The sequence below is a fragment of the Python bivittatus genome, unplaced genomic scaffold, assembly GCF_059951505.1.
Source record: "Python bivittatus isolate LINGU-HERP-01145 unplaced genomic scaffold, Pbiv_v1 ctg000330_np1212, whole genome shotgun sequence".
Taxonomy (NCBI): Eukaryota; Metazoa; Chordata; class Lepidosauria; order Squamata; family Pythonidae; genus Python; species Python bivittatus.
The window spans coordinates 13,516,407-13,540,750 of NW_028277058.1; the positions used below are offsets into that span (position 1 = coordinate 13,516,407).

At 37.1% G+C, this 24,344-nt stretch overlaps 1 protein-coding gene across 3 annotated transcripts in view; it reads left to right on the top strand.

Moving 5' to 3' along the window:
- Nucleotides 1-24,344, top strand: part of IMMP2L (inner mitochondrial membrane peptidase subunit 2) — a 443,311-nt gene that overhangs the window by 336,277 nt on the left and 82,690 nt on the right. For all 3 annotated transcript variants that reach the window (XM_088141726.1, XM_088141727.1, XM_088141728.1), the window contains exon 5: nucleotides 21,932-22,034. In XM_088141726.1, the coding sequence (XP_087997852.1) occupies nucleotides 21,932-22,034 (103 nt within the window). The remainder of the gene's footprint in view (nucleotides 1-21,931; nucleotides 22,035-24,344) is intronic.

A 24,344-nucleotide genomic window follows, 5' to 3' on the forward strand; every position in this document is an offset into this window, starting at 1 on the left:
ATACAATGGTATTGTTACAATTATTAATATATTATCAAATATATTAAATAATAAATAGAATAAATATAAATCATGTTTACATTTTTTATTTGAATAGACCACTATGTGTAGAAACCTCAGTCCCTAGGCTCTTTCACATCTTTCATCAAACGAAAGATGCCAGATTTATATATTGAAATTTTTTGTGGTAGGAACAGCCCAAAACAAGAGTGTTCTTGTCTTTTCCCATTTCCACCTCAACCTGGATTATAGAATGTGAGGGAGAAAAAACTGAATTTGTGTATCTACAGCTGTTCCAAATGTTTAAACAGTTGGCTAGAAATTGGAACCAGATGTTGTATACTGTGATCTCTCTGTTTCTGCCTCAGATTAAGTGTCAGGCATGACAATACCAACATTTCATTAATGACTTTAATTAGAACTGTAAAGAAATCATGAATAAGCACCTGTGACATTTGTTATCTAGAAATATTTACAGATGCCAGTTATCAAAAGCTAACATGCAAAGTAACAAAATTCTCTGCTGTGTTTGGAACATTTTCATATTATGAAAACATATTTTATTTCACAAGAGATTCCAGTCCAGTCTCTTTCCTCTAATCTAAAAGTTACCTGCATATCAACCCAAAATTTTGTAAACATTTTGAATAGATTCTTAGTATAAGATATACTTTTTTAAATATTTTGAAACTGTGAATGTTGATTAGAGTATAAATACTAAAATACCAGCTAAATAAACAGAGATCAATTACACAGATCCACAAGATTCCAATTTGATGTGGATATGCGTCTCTTTCTCTCTCAAATGCTAATTTATCTTTTCTTTCCCAGTTCCTGCTGTCACTGCTCTTTTGGAAGATTGAGAAAGATTCTAGTAGATATGATATGTTTGATTTGTCAGGATTCATTACATGAACATGATCCAGTGGAAGATAATAGGGTTTGTTGTAATGTAATTACAAACCATACTATTTGGGGAGAGGGACGGTCCTCAAGATTTTCCTTATAGATTTTTTTAAGCTACGGTTATGTTTATTGTTTTATTGGTCATTTATTGTTGTTGTTGGGTTTTTGTTATTGTTTTGGCATTTTTCCTACTTAATTACAGGGTCTACTTTTTAATTAATTATATTCTATTTATATGGCTACCCATTATGAAACAAGGATTTTGTCTTTCAGCTGGCTTATCTCAGAGCTTGATGCTGTTTTAGGGCTGAGAAGGCATGATAGAAAGACAGGATAATATGTTGTCATTGCAGAAAGAGACATTTGAGTCCTGGGATAGTAGAAAACATGAGAAACTCAAAACAACTTGGTCTTGGCTGGGTTTGAGAGAGAGAGTCTTTGACAGGATTTCAAGATTCTGATATAATACCCTAAGTACAGATAAGTACTTTCCAAGATTTGTAGCAATTCCTGTTTCCTGACCTTGCCTATCCCAAAGGGCTGACAGATGTGACTGGCGCAAGATCATCCAGGTTTTGTCTGTGTAAGGGAGGACTAGAACTTGGGTCTCTCTGTTCCTGGTCTAGCTCCTACACCATTGCACCATTGCACTGACTCTCTTCTTTAACCTCTATGTTTAGCCTTGGTTAAATATGGAATATAGAACCATATAACTAAGGGCTAATCTAAACCAAAAAGATGTTACATTGGGGGGGCTGAATATAGTACTGCATATGTGAAGCCAAGAAATGTTCCAAGGAACACTTGGAACTGGTGACCTGCTACTATAGGGAGATAATTGACAGTCCTGGTGTGCCTATAGTATCCTCCATAGTCTGGTTGTCAGCCTAATTTCAAAAGCTTTTTGCAAATGATCACTTCTGACTACAGAAAAGAAAGGCAGCTGACTGTACAAGGAGAAAAAGAGAGAAAAGGAGATGCAAAAAAGAGAGAAAATGGCAGGCTCCATTTGTTTGTGATCCAGCTTGTATCCATCAGTTCTTTTAGCTGTGCCTACCGCTGGCATTTTCTTGACAGAAGATCAACTACCTCTGTGATAAGAAAAGACATTGCTTAAATTGTTGCAAAGATGATATGCATTTCACGTTTGTGTGGGAATAATACTAATATGCATGTGTGTCCTGAAACAGTGACATTATCTGAAACCTGTCCATGGATATTTGAATCATGGCCTGATTGATAAGTTTTAATATAGGCTGAAATCCAGTGTGGTAGAATACTTAATTCGCTTGGCTTATGCAGGGATTCTTGTCTGAATCCCTGCTTAGCCATGAAACTCACAGTCCAATTACATAGTTCTTTTGAGAATTTATTTCCAGTTTTTTAATGCCAACTTTTCATAGAAGGTAATCCAAGTAGAAACAGAAATGCAAACATTACATTGGCCTCAGCGAAGTCCCCACTCTCCATTACTTTAGCAGCTATATGAGAAACATTATTTTTTTTTAGAGAATTTGTTGGGGTGAATAGATTAAAACTTCCCTTCCCTGTACATAATGGTTCATACTAGATCAAGGTGCTGCATATTTATTTTCCAATATAGAAAGGTAGGGAACTATATACATAACACTGGCATAATCTAGGTCAAGTATAGGAAGTTATATGTATTAGCCCAGCCTTCCCCAATCTGGAGCACTTTAGATATTTTGAACTTCAACTCCCATAATTCCCAGATGGCCAAAGAAATAATGGGAGCTGTTTGAAGATGGCTCCAGTAGGACAAGGTTAGCTACTGAGAAGCAGTGAAGCAAATTATGCTGTTTTCAGAATTGTGAATGAAATAAAATCAGCAAGCTAATCACTATAGAGAATCATAGGGTTGGAAGGGACCTTGGAGGTCTTTTAGTCCAACCCCCTGCCTAAGGCAGGAGTCCTCACACCATTTCAGACAAATAGTTGTCCAATCTTTTCTTGAAAACCTCCAGTGATGGAGCACACAGAACTCCGGTGGGCAAGCTGTTCCACTGCTTAATTGTTCTCACTATAAGGAATGCCTCCTTATTTCCAGGTTGGATCTCCCTCTGACAAGCTTCCAGTCATTGCCCTCAGATGCTATGGAGAATAAATCAACACCCTCTTCCCTGTGGCAGCCCTTCAAGTATTGGCAGACTGCTATCATGTCTCCCCTCAGTCTTATCTTAGTTAAGCTAACCATACCTAGTTCCTTTAGCCGTTCTTCATAGGATTTAGTGTCCAGTCCCCTTATCATCTTTGTTGCTCTTCTCTGCAGTCTTTCTAGGGTGTCAGCATCTTTTTTGTATTGTGACCAGAACTGGAAGCAGTATTCCAAATGTGGCCTCACCAGTGCAGTGTAGAGTGGTACTGTCACTTCCCTTGATCTTGATACTATCCCTCTGTTGATGTAGCCCAGGACTGCATTGGCTTTTTTGGCAGCTGACTCATACTAAAGCAGTGGTCCACCAGGACACCTAGATCCTTCTCATAGGCACTACTGTTGAGCCAGGTACTGCCTATCCTGTACCTGTGCATCTGGTTTTTTCTGCCTAAGTGCAGGGACTTACTTTTCTCTCCACTGAGCTGCATCTTGTTGGATAGGGCCCAATGCTCAGGTCTGTCAAGATCCTTCTTTTTTTTTTTCCTTTTTTTTTTATAGAAAAATTTTATTACACAGATAAAATATACAATTACATAAAACAATACAAAACATAAAAATCAGACAGAGATCTAAAAGCCTTTTACAAAAGGCATACCTTAAACAAAACAAAACAAACTGAAAAAAAAAACCACATAAAGAAATAAACAAAGGACTTCCTACTTTCCTTTTGAGGAAGTTATTTCTAATAATATAAACATTTTCTGTATTTGTTATTAGCTATTCTACTTCTATACCTATATTTCATTCTATTATTTCAATATTATAATATATCCATTTGCATATTCTGTGTTTTCTCGATATAATCCAGGAGGGGTTTCCAATTATTTTGAAATTTGTCCATATTATTGTCCTTTAATTGTTCTGTACGTTTTGCCATCTGAACCAGTTCAAGAACTTTTATAGTCCATTCTTCTATTGTGGGTATATAATCTTTCCAATGTTGTGCATATATAATTCTAGCTGCAATAATTAGATGTAGTAATATTTTTCCATATTTCTGATGAAATTGATTGTCCATAAGTCCTAATAAATAAAATTCCGGCTTTTTCTCGATATCTATCTTTAACATATTACCAATAATCTTATGAATTCCATCCCAATATTTTTTTGCTCTTCTACAGGTCCACCACATATGAAAAAAGGTTCTTGTTTCCGTTTTACATTTCCAACAAACATTTGTTATATTCTTATTCATTTTACATAATTTTTCTGGGGTAATATACCACCTAAACATCATTTTATAGAAGTTTTCTTTTAAGTTATAACTAAGTGTAAATTTTAAGTCTTTTGTCCACATCTTTACCCATTCCTCATATTTAATTTCATAACCGAAATTTTCTTCCCACTTAATCATACAATCCTTAATTTTAAATTTGTCTGTTTTGATTTGTAACAAATTTTTATAAATTTATGATATAAGATGGTCTTCTTCCTTCAGTAATGTTTTGTCCCATTTGTCGAATTTTTTGGAAAATGTAAAACTTTTTGTATCTTTTTAAAATTGTACTACTAGCTGGGCATATGTAAACCAATTACAATCGTGTCCCTCCCTCGTTAATTCTTCCCTTGATTTCATTGAGAATTTTGATTCTTTGAATTTTAATAAATCTTCATATTTAAGCCAATTCACATTTTCCCAATTATCATTTCATGAAATAGCCTCTTGAGGGAGGTCCATAGCGGTAAACTAGGTAACATTTGTTTATATTTATCCCAGATTTTGAGTAGTGATGTCTGTCAAGATCCTTCTGAATCTTGAATCTATGTTCCAAAGTGTTAGCAATTCCCCCCAGGTTTGTGTCATCCACAAATTTGATGAGTGCCCCTTCAGTCCCCTTATCTAGGTCATTTATGAAGATGTTGAAGAACACTGGGCCCAAGATAGAACCTTGAACTACCCCACTGCATACTTCCCTCCATGTAGATGTAGTTCCATTAAGGACTCCCCACTGAGCGTGATTAGTCAGCCAACTTCAAATCCATCTGGTAGTGGTGCGGTCTATCCCACGTTGTTCTATCTTGCCAAGAAGTAGGCTGTGGTCTACTTTATCAAATGCCTTACTAAAATCTAAGTATACAATATCCACAGCATTTCTTTGGTCCATTAATTTAGTCACTTTATCAAAGAAGGCAATAAGATTTGTTTGGCATGACCTTTCTTAACACACACACAAAAATTGTTCTTAGCAAAATGAATTGATAATGATATGATATGATTATAATGTTTTCCAATAATATAGTAAGCAGATGCATTGCATTGTTAAGTTCAATGTGTGCTATTGTCAGTGTGGTATTTAGAGTTTAGAAGTAAATATGTACAATAGAGAAATATAGTTTTTGTTCTATTCTATTCTCTTTTTTATTCTTTATGGAATCTGCAAGCATGTTATCCTTTCAAAGTGGCTGAATCTAAAATGAGAATTGGTGGTCTTCTTTCTATGGAGAATTACTGGGAAAAGGTGATAATTATGCTTTAAAGCAATGTAAAAATTGGTCCTAAATTTGGCTGGAACAGTGGGATGGTAGGAATTAATGCACAACTAGGATAAAAGTTTTACATTATCGCCCTGCCTATTGGTAGAGATACATAGGTAAACCCAAGCTCTTTTTATTCATTTTGAAAATTAGTAAACTAACAGTCAACTGTAAGGCCATCAGGTAGTTGCAGGTAGTTATGGCAATGCTAAAAAATCAAAGAAAATCAGCAAAGTTATTCATTAGTAACTTCAATCCATACATTTTGCCTGTGTCTCTTTCTGGCTTGGTTCACACATTGCATGTGTGATCATAGGCCATAGATCCACATATTATAATTCATAGTCCATGATTTCAAACTGCATACTTAATAATATTACGTGAATTGAGCCATTTAGGCATATGGTTTAGTACATATACTCTGTGAATCCAGTTAACTATGGAAAGATTAGGATGAAAAATGTTGGTTGATGAAGAATTTATGTGAACAATGAGAATAACAATGGGTATTTGGTATTCATCCCTCTCCCCCTGAATTAGACATCATGGCTATATAGAGTGTTGAATATTATAAGTTTTCCCCCTTAAATTTATATACAGTTGTTAAATTCTGTGCAACATTTATACTTATCAATATTTTTATCAAACTAAAGCAGAGTAAAAGGATTTTCCTTCAAACCGCTTTGGAAGATCAAAAGAATTGAGGATGGAACAGAAAATAAAAGTGTGTGGATTAGGCAAAGAAAAAGCTCCTTAAAAATAAATTAAAATGGGACTTGTATGGAAGGTACAGATGGAAACCAGAATGTAAGACAGAGCAAACTGTAAGATATGCCATCCATCTTAAGTGTTTTCATTGAGGATATCTCTGTCCTTTGCTCCATTCAGCTTTCCCTCAAGCCTGACTGGTCTTCCAGTCCCTGCTGCTGAAAAACACCCCCACAGCATGCTGCTGCCACCACCATGCTTCACTGTTGGGATAGTATTGGGCAGGTGATGAGTGGTGCCTGGTTTCCTCCAGACATAATGTTTAGAATTGAGGCCAAACAGATCAATCTTGGTTTCATCAGACCAGAGAATCTTGTTCCTCACAGTGTGAGAGTCTTTCAGGTGCTTTTCTGCAAACTCCAAGCGGGCTTTCGTGTGCTTTGCACTGAGGAGAGGCTTCTGCCTAGCCACTCTGCCATAAAGCCCAGATTGGTGGAGGGCTGCAGTGATGGTTGTCCTTCTGGAACTTTGTCCCATCTCCACACAGGATCTCTGGAGCTCAGTCACAGTGACCATCAGGTTCTTGATCACCTCTCTTACTAAGGCTCTTCTCCCCCGATTGCTCAGTTTGGCTGGACAACCAGCTCTTGGAAGAGTCCTGGTTGTGCCAAACTTCTTCCATTTGAGAATTATGGAGCCCACTGTGCTCTTGGGAAGCTTCAGTGCAGCAGAAATCATTTTGTAGCCTTCCCCAGATCTGTGCCTTGCAATAATCCTGTCTCTGAGCTCTGCAGGCAATTCCTTCAGCCTCATGGCTTTTGCTCTGGTACAGTATGCATTGTCAGCTGTGAGGCCTTCTATAGAGAGCTGTGTGCCTTTCCAAATCATGTCCAATCAGTTTAATTTACCACAGGTGGACTCCAGTCAAGGTGTAGAAACAGCTCAGCAACAATCAAGAGAAATGGGAGGCACCTGAGCTAAATTTCAAGTATTGTTGCAAAGGATCTGAATACTTATGCCAATGTGATATTTCAGTTTTTCCTTTTTAATAAATTTACAGACATTTCTAAAATTCTGTTTTCAGTTTGTCATTATGGGTTACTGAGTGTAGGTAATGAGAAAAAAAAATGAATTTGAACGATTGTAGTATCAGGCTGCAACATAACAAAATTGAAAAAAGTGAAGGGGGTCTGAAAACTTTCCGAATGCACTGTATATGTGTATATGTATGTGTATATGAATGTATGTATGTGTGTGTGTATGTATGTATATGTATATGTATATGTATATGTGTGTGTGTGTGTGTGTGTGTATATATATATATATATATATATATATATATATATAACCTGTGGGATTGAGAAAATATGCTCAAATTAGTATGAAATGGAAGTTTTTGAAGGAAGTACTGCAAAATGCTAATTAATTGTCTTCCTGATAAAAAGGTTGCATATAATTATATAGCACTTTTATATTTTATATTTTACATAGCACTTGATTAAGGTTGCATAAAAAGGTTTAAGGTTTTGAATTCAGTTTCTTCAAGTCCAGCATCCATTCTTCCATATATGAGGAATAGTTTATCATTATATAACTAATTTTAATGAAGACTAAATATCTGTATGGACAAAAATACTACATCCATAATATACCTTTTTGTGGCTCCTTTAGCCAGTTTTCTAATATTCAGATTTTGTGCCAATGGTATTTGCAGGAATAAATTAAATGATTTGTCTCAATTCTTGTTCTTCCATGAAGCATTGTTGTATTTCTCAGCTTATGACTGATTCATCTTCAGACCTATTCTCTTCAATCTACCATATGTATTTACACATTTCGTCAGCCAAAATACTGTATACTGTTAGTTCACAAATAATTATTTAAAGAGCATTGGAAAACGTTGGGTTTCACTTGTAAATGAAACTTCCTGAGAATGCTCATTAGACATTTCCCACACTGAAATAATTTTGCTTCTCTTAAATATTAGCACCAGATTTTTTCTGTTAATGAAATAATATTGACAAAACAGTTTTCAGAAAAAGGACATTAGAAATTGTAATTCAATCAATATTTTATAGACAAAATAAAAAGTAATGATTCTGTTTGAGGCTAAATAATTCTCTTAAAGCTAGTTTAAATCGATGGCAAATAAGAATTAAGAATGAATGTTATTAAGCCTCAGGTCATCCTACTTTAAGACAATGGCATTCTTAAATGCAAGGTTGTTTAAAGTAAAAAAAACAACACTATATTTGGTTGTTCCTGCATCAAAATCAGAATTTCAATTAAGCTTGATGCAGAGATCTATGTAACAAAACTATTTCAGCAAGTTAAAAACATTTTTGTTACTGACATTTCCACAGACCATAAAACAGTTGTAATTTATGAGTTTTGTTCAATAGATTTTAGTTTTGAAAACTCTTTTTGCATCCTATGATGGACTATAGCTAATTGTTTAATATTTTTATGAACCTCTTTGTGCCTATTGATCTATCACCAGAGTTTTAAAATTGTGCTTCTGTACTTTGGCGCTCTCTCTCCCTATCTCTTGTCTGTAATCCATGTGCATGGAATTTATATTGGGACAGAAGTGAGTTTTGGTCTCTGGACCTACTGGAAGATCTTAATGGGGTCTTCACTTGTACAGTTGTGCACAAATTACCTCTGAGAATACAGAGGAAATCTAAGAAACCTTGCCTTTTGTAGCACTCCCAATTATATAAATATCATATATTCAAAACATTTGCATGTGTAGATTCTTTCAGACATTTGACTGATGGCATAGAAGTTGGATTGACCATTTATGTATGGCTTTTAAACACAAGTTTAGCACAGCAGAAGAAGAGTTTAACCTTTATCCCTTAATATATCTTGATTTGGCTTGATCCCTGTTCATGCTATTTGTATTGAAATTGGGGGGAGGGGGTGTTCTTCCAGCACAAATGCAGATATGTCCCAGTGTCTGATTGGTATCAAGAGAACTGCAGTGCTGAAGCTGAGAATTCCAGCCCCCCCCTGCCCCGCATTTCCCATATCCCCATTTAACTGTTCATTTGGGGATATTTTATGTAGTTTTGCCTTTCTGCCTTCTTTATGGGTGAGAAAATGAATGATCCATTTGCTGTGTCTTCATTAGTTCAGATTATATATTTTCATTGACAATTCACAGGATCTGAATCCCCCTGCCCCCACAGCTATCCAAACATAAACACTGAAAATATTGCGCCTGACTTCATAATTGTCAATACATATCACTGTGACATCACATGCATCATGACATCATCATGGAAATGATGGGATTACATAATTTGTGTCACTTGCAGCTTATACATAATGATGCACATAACATCCCTTGCCTCTACCTGTCTCCTCTATAGATACCCATAGCCAGCTAGTTTACACCCTCCCATTGCTGTAGGAAATGATTTGAATCTAGGTTCATTACATTTGAAAGCATTTTTCCAGCACTTCTCCCATTTTTTGTTTGCCTTGGTTAGATTGTCATGTCTTCCTAACATTAAATAGGAAATCAGGAAGGGGGGGTGAATAGAATCATGCCGTAGAATGTTTTTGCTTGGCTCAGTGTTTGTGCAGAAAGAAAAATGAACAACTTGAGCTGTAATGGAAACTTGGCCGAGATTCTTGTACACCTGCTTACTCTGATTACAATATTGTCATCCCAATATGTTTCCACAAAGTATGGGAAATGGCATGTACAACCTCTAGGGTTTTGAGATCATGAATTTGACTAATTGTACATACTGTTCCCTATTAGTAAAATTGCCATCATATAAGATACGTGTAATTATCATTTATTGCTCTATTTGGCTTGTAATTTAACTGTTATATTATTATTATCCTAGTAAATTGGGATAGAGCCAAACAGATATTCCTTTTGCTTTTTGACTTTGTGGTCTGAACTGTTCTGCACATTAGAAAAAAAAATCTGCCCTTTGTTACATGTTAATTGGGGTATATGGAGAGAGTATTGGAATCATTCTCACCCAGTCCATCCTGTTTTGCCATTCATATTCTTCATATTTATAGAGGCTTACTTATACAAAATTAGTGCATGAATACTTACACTGTGAAATCTAAAGTCTGAATTTTACACATTGCTTGGTTGGGTCTTTCCATGTGCATTGGGCTTGATGGCATATGATGAAGACATTTCACTGAAGTTAGTTAAATCTGTGAGTAGCCATTGCCTGTAATGAGATCATCTAGGAATTTCAAGAACACCAACTTGAATGCCATCATTGAAGAAGGATCAGGTATAAAAGCACAAAGAAATAATGCACCTAAACAAATATATTTTAAAAATTAAGTAATTAAACATGATATTCAACTTGGAGACACTGAACATGGGATCACATCACAGAGAACCCACACAAGTGTATGACTGCAGTTGCTTCATCTCATGTTTGAGAAAATGCTTATTGAGCATATATAATATACCCGTCAGTAGGTCTCCCTACCTAATGCATATATGAGATATAGATATATATCAGAGCAGTTATCAGCAACCTTTTATAACCCTTGGCCAACAACAGTGAACTTGTGTAATAGCTATAGTAAGAAAAGATCCAGGGACCTCTTGCAGGGCCTCTGTAAGAATTATGTTAGGCTAGGGGTCTGTCAAATGAAGTTGCTCAAATTTGTTCAGAGCTTCCTTCTAACTCTGCTGATCCTGTGGAGATGACAAGGGTCCAGATCTGTCCAGTTATCTGAGTTTGATCTGTGACTATCAGTGGACAGAGTTCTTGGGAATGCCTTTTTGTGGGAAGGGGGTAATCCTACCTGTCTTAAAAGAAATTATTATCTTCTCCTCTCCTCAGGAGGTCTCCCTTGAGCAGCCCTGGACAATTTTGGTCCAGTCTCAAAGCTTCCATTTCTGGGGAAGGTTGTTGAGAAACTGGTAGGCTTGCAGCTCTAAAGGGCTCTGGAAGAAGCAGATAATCTGAACCTGGTGCAGTCAGGTTTCAGGCTGAGATACAGTATTGATAGATGACATTGTGGGTGACCTCTGGCAGGCCTAGGATGGGAGCAGTGTATCCATCCTCCTAATTTAATATCTATATCCACTCCTAATTTAACATCTACATGAAATCTGTACCTCTCTGCCCCAAACCACCCAAATGATACTGTTAATATATTTTCCCAGTGCCTGGAGGGTGTATGGGTCTGGATGAAGAGGAACTGACTTCAGCAAAACTCAAGACTGAGTGGCTGTGAATTTTAGGGTCCCCATATCTATTAATCTTCCACTATCAACTCCAAATGTGAAGTTGGGGGTTCTTCTGGAGTCACGGCTCCTGCTTGATGAGCAATTGGCAGCTGTGGCCAGGAGAGGGTTTGCACAATTACATATTGTGCATCAGTTGCACCTATTCCTAGATTGGGAGGCACTGCTCATGGTCACTTATGCCTTAATCATCTCCCATTTGGTTTATTGCAATGAATTCTACATGGACCTGTCCTTGAAGAACATTTGGAATCTTCACCTGGTCCAGGATGCAGAGTCACAGGCAGTACTGGGCACTCCACAGTATACCTGTGTACACTGCTGATTATGAACCACACTAGCTCTCAGTAGGCTTCTGAGTGCAATACAGAGTGCTGGTTGTTTCCTTTAAAGCCCTACATGGCAAGGTTACTTGAGGGACTGCCTTTCCCCAATGTTTTCTGCCCATCCCATCAGATTGGGCAAAGTAGGTATGCTCCGGGTCCCATCAATCAATTAATGTTGCTTGGCGTGTCAGTGGAAGTATCACCTCTGTCATGGTGTCTGTCTTGTGGAACAGCATCCCCTGTGAGATATGGATGACCCAGACACTGCTGGTCTTCCAGAAAGCCATGAAGAACCCACGCACTGGGGCTAGGCTGCTAATGGAGCTGTGATGTGGTTATAGATATATCTGTCGTTGGTGAGGTGTTTTTTTTTTTTTTTTGGAAGCTCATTTTGCTTCTTCTTAGATTATGGATTGTGATTTTGTTTGTTTTATCTGTTGGCCACCTGGAGTGCCTTTGGTAAATGGGCGGCCATACAAATATGTTCAATCAATCAATCAATCTGTTGTAACATTTGGATAATTTTTAAAAAATATTTCATTTTATTTGGTGAGAAGGAACTTTTGTATCAGATAAAAGGGAAGAAAATGGAATTATAGGTACGTAGACAAAATTAATGGGCTTTTCTTTGCGTACACTGAAGTACGTGTACAGAAAGATATTGCAGAGAGTTTATTGACAGTGTAATATTGACAGTGCTTATGGCACTTAGCATTTTCACATGGGACTTTGGTGCTCCCATATCAATGCTACATGCCTGTGTTGTCATGCCGTTATCTGGATCGGACAACTGACCCAGTTTATTTCCAGCTCATCTGAGGCCCAGGAAGAACTGAAAATCAGTAGCTCCATGGAACATGATGAAGGGCAGTTTCTCATTGATAGGAACTTGCCTTGTTTTATCTCCTCAATATTTGGCTTTGCATCCTCCTCAATAAGGCTAAGGTTCTAGCACCCTTTCACTTTCATCTTTAAAATAATCAGCTTTGCAGCTGCACCACTCAGCAGCTGTTTATTTCATTTTTTACTCACCATGGTAACCTCACAGCACACATTGAGGACAGCAGTGGGGAAGAAAGGCATTTTCTGGTTGCCATACCAGATGGAAGGAGCCCTAACAGATCAAGGCTGGCACTAGTGAAGTTGGTTGTAGAGTGTATTGTCGAAGGCTTTCATGGCCGGCATACGAAGGCTGGTGTGGGTCTTCTGGGCTGTGTGGCCGTGTTCTGGAAGTTTTGTTTCCTAACGTTTCACCAGCATCTGTGACCGGCATCTTCAGAGTGCGAGAGCACAGACAGGAGTTCTCTTAACCACCTTAATTGGGTCCTACAAGCGAATGACTACTCCAAGAATGAAATAACTGGGCACAGAGAGAACTGCTCCTGTCTGTGCTCCTGCACTCTGAAGATGCCGGTCACAGATGCTGGCGAAACGTTAGGAAACAAAACTTCCAGAACACGGCCACACAGCCTGGAAGACCCACACCAGCCTTGGTTGTAGAGTGCTAACAACTGGCTTACAAGCATTTGGAGAGTCAAACAGTGGCCTTTAACATCAGCTCCCAGAACTAAAGGTGCTCCTTTGCAGTTCTTGCAGCCCAGCCCTAAGTACAGGTAATCCTCATTTAAAGGCCACAATTGTGACCAGCAACTCAGTCATTAAGCAAAGCAGTCACTAAGTGAAACCATGGATGTGCTATGAACTTATTTCAGCTTTCCTTTGATTTACAGACCTGTGAAGGTTGTAAATGCGAGGATTGGTCACAAAGTTACTTTTTCGTCACCATTGTAACTGCGAACAGTTGCTGAATGAGGACTACCAGTATTTCTTTGTCACCAAATGCTGTTACCAAATGCTATTGCACTTGGTTAAATCTTGCTATTAATTCTTGGTTAAATAGTCTTGCTAGCAATTCTGGAGAAACTGAGGGATATAACATTATGAAGTGCTTAGATGTCTGCCCGTTACTCATTTTTACTGAAATGGATTATTCAGTTTTGCACATTAAAATGTTAAACAGATGTTTTCACATTTGTTTTAAGGTAAGAAAAGGGTTGGCCTCTTCTTTACCTTTCATGTCTACTTTTCCTATCTGTCTAGTCCAGAGTGTTTTAGGAATTTTGAATGCCTTTATCATCAGAGGTATAGCTCTGCCAGCATGCAATCAGACACAATCTGCTGCTTTGATGATGTGCATCCAAATTCATACTGGCAGAGTAGTGATTAGATGGTGCACAGTGTTGTGCAAAGGTTCTCTGCATTTGAGCAAAAAAAAAAAAAAAAAAAGATTTGGATATAATCAAAACTGATGTATATCAAATATTAATTTTTCTTTTAATATTTTTTCTAAGTAAAGCAGGTGTTCAAACAGGTACTAAAAGTAAGTTTTAAGAACAGTGTACTAATACCTGTTTCAATTCCCAGAAACTTTACGAATGTGTGATTTGTTTATGCTTAGTTGACATAAAAGGCCAATCAGTGGAGCCAGTTTGGTGTAGTAGGCAAGGTGCTGACCTTGAAACCAGGAGACTATGAGTTCTAGACCTCCCTTAGGCATGAAAGCTGGCTGAGTAACTTTGGGCTAATCACTCTCTCTCAGCTCAACCCACTTCACAGGGTTGTTGTTGTGGGGAAAATAGGCAGGAGTATTGGGAATGTTGACCACCTTGCATTGACCAGATATAAAGGCAGGAGGAGGAGGAGGATGGTGATTTGAGTATCTGGTCTGACACAGGGAGTGTCCAGTTTGGGATAGTGATTAAGGTACAAGACTAGGAGTGGGTGTACCTGCATTCTAGCCTCCCCCTAGGCATGGGAATCTTCTGATGACTTTGGGCTAGTCACACTCTCTTATCGCTAGATTGGGAAATCAAAAAATGTCCTAGAAGAAGGTAATGCCACACCACTTCCTTAACGTTGCCAGGAAAACTGCATAGATCTCTCCATGAAATCTCCAGAAGTCAAGATTGACTTGAAGGCACTAAACAAATAAAAAAGTAAAGGTAAAGGTTTTGAAGATAATGATTCTCTTTTAATTTGTAATTTGTAATTATTAAATTTATCATACAGTAAATATAGTACAATGTATAATAAAATGTATAAAATGTCATGTGGAAGCAACATTTGTTTTAAAAAGCAAAGACAGAATTATGGTCCAACATTCATTACATAGCAGTGTTTTTGTTAGGACAATCAAAATGGCACAAAAAAGAATGTCAGCTTTTGAATTTTTCCGGAACTATTAATCAAGTAAGATGGAGAAACTGAAAACTTGCATAGATCCTTGTGCTATTTGTTGCTCTTCATAAAGCTACTACCCTATTGTGAATGTTGATTTTTTTTTTGTCTGTGTGTTTTAAACAAATTTAGTTTAAGTCTACAATATATTAAACAAAGAAGATTGTGGTCCTGCTCCAGGCCAATGATGTGCTCACAGAGAGAAGCTAGGTTGCTAGGGCTTTACTTTGGATTTCAGCAACTACAGACAGCAGCAGGCAGAGAGGCTGTGCAAGCAGATGCAGATTTCAGCAAAGGCCAGATCCCCATGAATCTGTCTGCAAACATGCAAGAGGTTGCAGTCCAAAGGTCTAGGCATTTGCAGGTAGGTAATCAGCCAGGCTGGGTTCACAGAGACGGAATTTCAGGAAGCAAGTGTTGGGCATATGAAGTTTCCAGGGAGCATATGTTTGGCTAACAGGGGCTCTTAAGTAGAACCTTTGCCAAGTGGAGGCCACTCTAGGCTGGGTGAGAAGGCATGTAGAGTACCTTTGCTGTGGTCTGTGTAGAGCATGGTATGCCCAAGGTCTGGGTCCACTTCAGTTCCTGGTCTTCACGATCTGACTGCAGGTGCAGCTGCTCTTTATGATTGCCACCTGTGTCAGCCTCAATGCTTGATTGCTGGCAAATCCAGAACAGGCTCCTCCCCATCAGAATCCTCTGAGTTTGAGCAGGCCACCACAGTAGTTCATTAAATGCTGACTACATGAAGTGTACCCACGGGTGTGGTTGTGAGCTGGACTGCAGTATATTCACTGAGGGAAGAAGAGGGCTCGTCGCCTACCTTGCACAATCAGATCTCTCTTTGTGTTGGGGTTCAGAACCATTCATGAAGTGCTTTCTGAGCCAGCACAGCCATATTTGTATTCAATATTCAGATTTGTAGCTTTGGAGTTGCAACATTCATCCACACTCTCTTCTTCATAATTTGAGGATTCTTCTGGGCTTGTTCCTGAGGGCACAGGTTCAGCTGTGGCTGGGGAGTCTTGGCCAGTTGAGATTGATGCACCAGCTATGCTTGTTCTGGAGAAGGACCTAGTCATGCCATACCTAGGAAACATTTGAAGTAATTTATCTGAATTCATGAAGAAAGAGAGAGCGAGAGAGGAGAGACTATCTTTTAAGATAAAATTTGCAAGATAGCTTCTGACATATATATTTAATGTACCTAAACAACTGTACGTTCAAACTCTGTTAAACAGCATGATGAGAAGAACAGCTGAGAATGGAGCAGCCTTACCAAACAATTACATTAGCTTCTAGTTTGTTTCTAGGCATATTCAATAGTTCAGCGCGGTTGCAGTACCGTTTTGAAACTCAGAATGGTTTCAGATTGGGATATAAGAAGGACTTCTTTTGGTTTCTTTGGACTTCCTAGAAACGGGCTTGGTTCATAAAATTTGGGAGTAGAGGCATCTGGGGAAGGGACAGAATGACAAAAGCAGTATTGCAACCCCACCCATTTATACATGCATCATGACATCACATGGATGTACAGAAGGCAGAGTTTCCATTTCAACACCGCTTTCCTCAGTCTGAGGAAAATAGCAGGCACCCGTGTTTTGGAAGTTGTCTTATAAACGAACACCCTCCTTTTGGGTCTGTTTTCATTCTTTTTTAGGGCTATGTTCAAGCTTCAATCAGTTCTCCTTTTATTTCGTTATTTTCAAACCTTACAACTCTTACTGTCAGGTCATTACTTTTTACGTTTCTTTCGGTACTTGAATATTTGCAAAAGGGGTTATTTTAATATATTAATGTATAGTTTTTGTTTTATTATTTTTCTTGGAGTGTTTTGTTTGTTTTTTAGAATACAATTGTTTCAGATAAATGCATAAAAATAAACATGATATCATTTGGAAACGTCTACTGAAATTGAAGAAAAATAAGGATTTTAATAATGAAAGCGCTGGATTCATTCATAATCAGTCTAAATTCAACAAATTTATATGAGGATTATATTCATTTTGCATTTAAATCCTCTCATATTATACTTTACCTTTTTTTTTTTTATGAATACCTGTCTTTGTCTTACTATGTTCTCACAGAAGCAACTGAATCATTTATACTCATCTGTCCTCCAGATGGCATATAAAGGTTTCAGGACATCTAGATTTTCTAGTTTTATTTTTCCCAAGGTCAAGTCAAGATTAATCATATCTCATTCATTATATCAGATCCCAGTTAGTGATGTTGGCACACACAGCTGGTCCTAAAAATGGAAATTTCTCTTCTTATGTGAACAGGTGGCTAGTATACCAGACAGAGCTAATTTCTACATATCAAGAGTGAAATTATCCCCTAGTAAAAGATAAGCATAAGTGCATCTGTTAACTTTTAAATCACCTGAGACATAAAAACATTAAAGTGGGCACAGGTATCCATCTTTTGAGTTGCAGTGGCTTTTCAGTAAGTTGTTTTAAGGAAATTAGATTTCAACACTCTTCAAAATGGCAAACTGTATTGCTCTCTAAAAGCTTTATTTTATTTTATGTTATTTTATGTTATTTTATGTTATTTTATGTTATTTTATGTTATTTTATTTATGCAAGTCATCTCTCTTAACCAAGGTTATAAATAATCATACCATCCTCTAGCCAACTTTAATTCATTTCAAGAAAGCTGTGTTCAACTTATACACAAAATGTATTCTGTCCTGGTTTGGTTGGTTCTGATGGAAGAAAAAAAATTCAAGTGTGGAGATTGTGAAGGCTATTTCAAACTTTTATCTTTCTTTCTGTAATACTTCATGGTTGATTTGGAGGCATGTTTCAGATTGTTGTCTTGCTAAAATACCCAACCTCTTTTCATCTTCAATTTCTTTGCTGACTGTGGGCATTAGCTTCTAGTATCTGTTGATATTTAGTAGAATCCATTCATCCTGCACAATATTCCCTAGGCCCCTGGTTGCCCCACAACCCCCAAGCATAATAGAATCACTCCTGTCTTAAAGTTAGCAAGGTTAGAATCCTCAATCATAATTCCCTTTGATCAAGCATTGGATATGGTATGGCCAGTATTTTAATGGTACCAATAAAATGGAAGAACAAGAATCTATAGTTAGAGAAGGAAATTAAGAAAAGAGGAAAACAGTACAAGTTTAGTAACACGACGTATACTAAATGGTACACATTTTTGCAGTATAGGACTGCCTCCCAAGTTTTATATCCTACATGCAGGTTTGTTTCTGTTTTAAAGACAGATCGTTTTTAATACCTATTTTTCCCTTCTGCAGTATCAGTGTTTTCATATTTTTCTGCATCGTTATTGTATGAACAATACGGAAGAATGTTGAGCATATATGTTGGAGCATTTTCTTATACCATTTAGTTAATGGTTCTCCTTATGTGACTATATGAAAGGACAAATGAGCAATTTTTTCTTAAGGTCTGTTGGTAAAAAAGTTTATTTAGAACTGTGTAGATAGAGAATGACATCCATTACCAAGTACAACAGGTTTCTGTATACCTACTGAAATCGTAAACTTATGTTTCAGTTCTACCATTTCAGAACAGACAAGACTGATGTTATTTCACACACAACTTCTGCATATAGAAAGCTAGCAGAGAAGGAAAAACAAAATCCCTTAACTGCTAGATTTTTAATATACTGTGACTTAATTATACTGAAATGGTATTTGTGCATATTTGCGTTTGAGCGCATGTGCGTGAATACGTAACTTTCTCTGAAGACTGAGCTCAGACGCCAATTTACCATCTTAGTGAGAACAAGACCTTCTTTTAACACCACATATTGGGCATTCAGTTTTGCTGTGACTCGTGCAAGAAAGCAGAAATGTCAACAAGTCACTGATTGATTTTCTTGCAGAAGGAGCTGTGCCACTGTTAACACACAGTCAATAAGAAGACCATCGAGGATGCCTGGATCGCCTTTTTGCTCATCTGAGTAAAACCAGAAGCATGGTTGTGGCTTTAATTAAAAACAAGCCACAATCATTAACTAAATGTGGGTTTCCTAAGTCTGTAGCTCAGTCCTCCTGCACAAATGATTTTATTGATTTTGTTGCAACGTAGCCCAAGACAAAAATTACTGTAAAAATGTAAAACAAAATAACCTAGAACATCAAAATAAAATAATCAGGGTCCAATCTGCTCTGGCAACATTTAACTTCTCAATAGTGTAAGTGGTGCATGATAAATAAACTTTTATTTTATTTTATTTTATTTTATTTTATTTTATTTTATTTTTTCTCCCACTGTGAAATGGAGGTTTTTTTAGAATGTGCCTTGTGTGTGTTCCATAAGCACACACATACAGGGCAAATGGCTTAAGCATATCTTGTATTGAATGGGTTGCCTAGTTATGTGGCCCTTTACTGAAAGAAGAAGGACAGTATATGGTCCTTTGTCAGTTTCAGTGTCTTTATGTTTCTTCTTTCCAAACCATTCTTAATGTGAGTCTTTCTGGCTGAGTGACAGCTTGTTATAATTTCAGCCAAATACAAAAATAAGTGTTGCGGCTCACCTAAAGCAACCCAATCACTTTGAAGATAGCACATAATTTTCTTAGCATGCAAATAATAAAACAGTGTACACTGGGCTCCCAGCAAAGCATTGGCACTTTGCTGAGCAGCCCTGAGCAAAGGCAGAACCCCAGTTTATGTGCCCTTGGCCTACTACATTGCAAAGGCGAGATGAAGAAAAAGGCAGACACAGTGTAAATTACAGTATGATGTTGGAATATTTTTGATAAACACATCTGGGTGACATTATTATTTATCTCTTCCTACTAGGTCAGCATGGCACCTATACTATCTCTGAGATATGGTCAGTGAATAAAAACAATTTGGTTTACTGGGCCACAGGTTCATGTCTGATTTCTCTCCCTGTCGCCACTCAGGGTCAATTCAGCTTGCTGTGAATGTTTTCTTATAGGAGTACTTTAAGCAGTTCACATAGGTGTGTGTGTGTGTGTGTGTGGATCTCATAGGTTTGGTAGTGCATGCAGCTCACATGTGTGTGGGGGTACCTTTTACCAGTAACCTCTTTAGAAGCCCTTTTGACCATCAAAAATGATGATTCTGTATTATTTCTATCTCCAAGAGAATGCAAACCCCAGATATGATCCACAGCTGTAGGTTTATTCCCATGATGCCTAGAACTAGTTAGTGTGTATGCAACTTTCCCCAGTTTTTGAAAATCAAGTGTTATCAAATCACCTACATCTACGCTAACTTTTACAGAACTGGGATTCATATTTTCCTCCCCCCTGCAATGTGTTTGTTATGGAAAATAATGTTAAAATAACATAATTCCAGGACCAAAATTTTCTCATGTGGTAACTGTGATTTCAGATCTGTCTCTTTCCAACAGTAGTCACTGCAGTAGAAGTATGTTTCCTGATGGTTGTGCTGAGCCTTTGGTTTACAACAAGCTTACAGCCAAATGTTACTCTTGAACTATTTGTATAACTTTTTCTCTCCCAATAAGTTTCCTCCAATTATATCTTGCCTGTCTTTGAAAAGGAGTAGAGATTATTAGAAGTCTAGCCATCACTAGAATATTATTGCTGAGGCTGTAAATCTCCTTTTTTAAAACTACCTGCTTCTTTATCGAGAAGAAAAAAAGGCACTACTGGAATAATCCTAAACAAATTTAAAGAGAGAAATCCATTAGCTTAGGTGTACTTTTAAAGAAGCTTGCACGGGACTGCATGGTAAGCCTACAAGGATGTGAAACCATTGTCTCCAATTATTTTTGAACGAAACATCCAAAACTGCCAGCCATCATGATTAATGGCAAAGAATACAACCCATGGAGGATCCTGGATCCTGTACCTTGGCATTCAGAAATGTAAATGACAGTTTTCAAGTAGGCAGGTTGCATTTGTAAACTGGATTTTGGGGGGAAGAGAGGTCTGAGAGAAATTAAGGAGCTGCTTTAATGTTAATGATTTTATTATTTTTATTTAAAAAGAAATTGGCATGAATGATGTATCGATAGCATATGACACCCCAAAGACTATCAAAGATGTATGGGACAATTTTCAACATTGGTTGGAAATGTAATCAACAAGAGGGGTCATTCTACCATATGTGGTGGACATGCAAAATTGCAAAGAAATTTTGGATTCAAATACAAATGTTGATGCAGAGCATACTACAAATACAGATTCCATTTAAACCAGAATTATTCCTGTTGGGGATAATGGACTTTCAAACAGGAAAACATCTTATTAGAATTACTCAATACATGATTACCACAGCAAGACTTCTTTACGCACAATTTTGGAAAACCCAGACCCTACCAAGAAGATGAGAATGGTTGGTAAAACCGATGGACATGGCAGAAAATGACAAACTGACTTGCTTATTAAAAGAAAACTCAAACAATCATTATCTTAAAGAATAGAAATCATTAATGGACTATTTGCAAAATGCAGGTGGGGTGAAGCTTACATGGGGATTTGAAGATTAGATTATAAATGTAATGGGATATATTAGACAAAGAATTATTCTTATTTAATGTATTAAAAACTAGCACTTATGATAGCCTTATTAAGACCAGAGATAGATTGGAAGTTATCTATTTTTCATACCTTTTCTTCTTTTACTTTACTTCATTTTTTCTTTTCTTTTCCTTTTCTTTATATTTTGTATTTCAAATTTTCTTTTCTATTTCTAACTTTTAAATATGTATCTTTAAAATTTCAATAAAATATTATAAAAAAAATAATAAAAAGAGATTGGCATGCAAAAAAAGGATCAGCACGCATTAAGACTGTGACTAAAGTGTGGATTTTTTGTTTTTGTTTTTTACTGTTTTGCAGAACTAACTGTCCATTTACATTTATCTTTAGAACCATAGGCTATAAAAAGAAGTACGTGAAAATTCCACATGGCCACATATGGGTAGAAGGCGATCATCATGGGCACAGCTTCGACAGCAATGCTTTTGGTCCAGTAAGTACAAAACTATTGTACAAAACAATGTGCCATGTCATAAAGTATATTTTATTACAGTATGACAATATATTTTATACAATAATTTAAAAGAATGTGCCATTTGCTTCTTTACAAGCATTAAGAAAGAGTGCTGGGAGCAGCTTCTCCCATCACAGAGTTGCAGGAAAGGTAGTGGAAACCTTCAATGACTGATATATAAAGAGAAAGTGAAAGCCTCCTTTGATCTGAGTGTGACTCATACCTTTCTCCTCCAGTGGAACATTTGGAAGAGCCATAGCCTCCTTGGATTGCCTTACATTTGGCAAAGCTACTGACCCTACTCTTTAGCAGCATAAACCTTTCTTCCATTCTGCTATAATTAGTGCCTTAGGAAACTGAGTATTACTGTTACGACTTAACATTTATTTAGTGCCAACAGTGACTAGGGGCTGAGTAGAAAACAAAAAAGCCAAGAAGTTTTTATAAAGCACATTAGACAACCATGTCTGGGATGGAGATAAGAGACTGACAGTGTTAAATGAAGATGGAAGATTGCAGGGCTGTAGAGGGAAGAATATATGATGCAGTGAAGACTATCCTTAGAAGAAAAGTGGATCTGGCACCGATTCCCCATTTGGATATACAAACCCTTTTCTCTCACAGGGAAAACTCTCTTACAGAGAAAAATAGAAGTGTTCACACATTGCCCTCCCTCCTTCCAGCAGTCTCATTCCATAACAGTAACCAAAAAAGCTAGATTCTCACAACTTTGATTAATTGGGTCTATTGCATGAAAAAATGGATTAGGTTGCAGAATCTTGGAAATGAGATGTGCATTTTAGTCCCCCTTATATCAGTGAGTATGTTAAGGCTGGTCCTCCTTGAGGCCTTTGATCTTCTTTCTAAGTCTCTCTTGATTTACGGAGAAGCTGGCTACCTGTCTAGAAGATATGACTGGAATGTCCATCTTTTATTGTTCTGGAATATTTTGTAGTCATCTATACTCATTTCCTGGCTAAGAGAATTCCATTAGAAGCAGGAACCGCAAAAAATTAGGGTGATTTTTCAACCTTTTAATAATAGTTCATGGTAACATGACTTGGAAGGAGGAGAGCAAAGCCATAGAATGCAGAGTCCACGCTGCTGTCAAAGTGATTCTCCCATAGAAGTGCGTTGGAAGAATTTTTTTCTGAGTTTCTCTCTCTCTCTCTCAGTAAATAAAAGCAGCATTATAGTGATGTTATTATAAAATGCTACCCATATTGTACCGGTCAAATGTTAGCACTGAAGTCATGTCATTTGCATGATGACATATGAGGGCTCAGATCATCAGTCGACCCATTCCCAGAGAAGCCCAGGTCTTGGTCTTCTGTGTATAATTTCTTTCCAAAAGTCTGTTGAGTTGGAAAGAATAATGACAAAAAAGTAAAATGAACATTGGAGAGAGGAAACTGCACTGTGAAGGAAAGAAAAAAGAAAGGGGAGAACAACGTTTGATGGAAATGAGGCAAGGGCAAAAGGTAACTTAACAAGGATGGAAAGAAATGAAAGGGTCCCTATCTTGTCATTACAAAGAGGGTTATAATTCACTGGATAAATAGCACTTTCTAAGTAACATCTAATCTTCATGCTAATCTTCAAAGGCATCATGGCTTTGCAGCACTGATTTTTGCAGTCATTTGCACCATCTGGCCATTCTTTGTTTTCAACAATTTCTTTTGTTCTTATCAGCAATATTAAATCGTAGGTAAATTACATATGAAAAAAAAATCAAATATATCTGACTATAAGAGATAGTTAGCATCTTTTGAAGACCTCACTTTCTGCCAAAGAGCTTCTTTAATACAGATAAAGCCAGAGATAGTTATTCTTAAAGATTACGATGGGATCAAGTTGAAATTGTATCTAAAAGCAGAATGAGAATTTTTTTGTACACGGACTGTGTTTGCATCTATCTGCAGAAGTGAAAAGGAGAGAGAGAAAGAGAATATTTAGAACATTGCTTTAAGGTGAGCGGGGATAATCAGTGGTCTATTGTTGCTGGACGGAACTATTAGAAACTGGAGGGCCACACGTTTCTCACCCTAGCCTTAAAAATTCAGTGAGCTCAGAACAAGAAGGGAACTGCTTAGGAATCATTTGGAATCTATTGTATGTCATTAAACAGTTGGTACTCTGTTTCTCTAGTAATATTGGCAAAAAGTGATACATGCTAACATGCAGCAAAATCTCCTGGTGAATATTACCATTAAAATCCTACTTTACAAATATTCTTTAACACTGGAATGTTTTAGCTTCATTGTCCATATTGTCCATAATATTTTTATG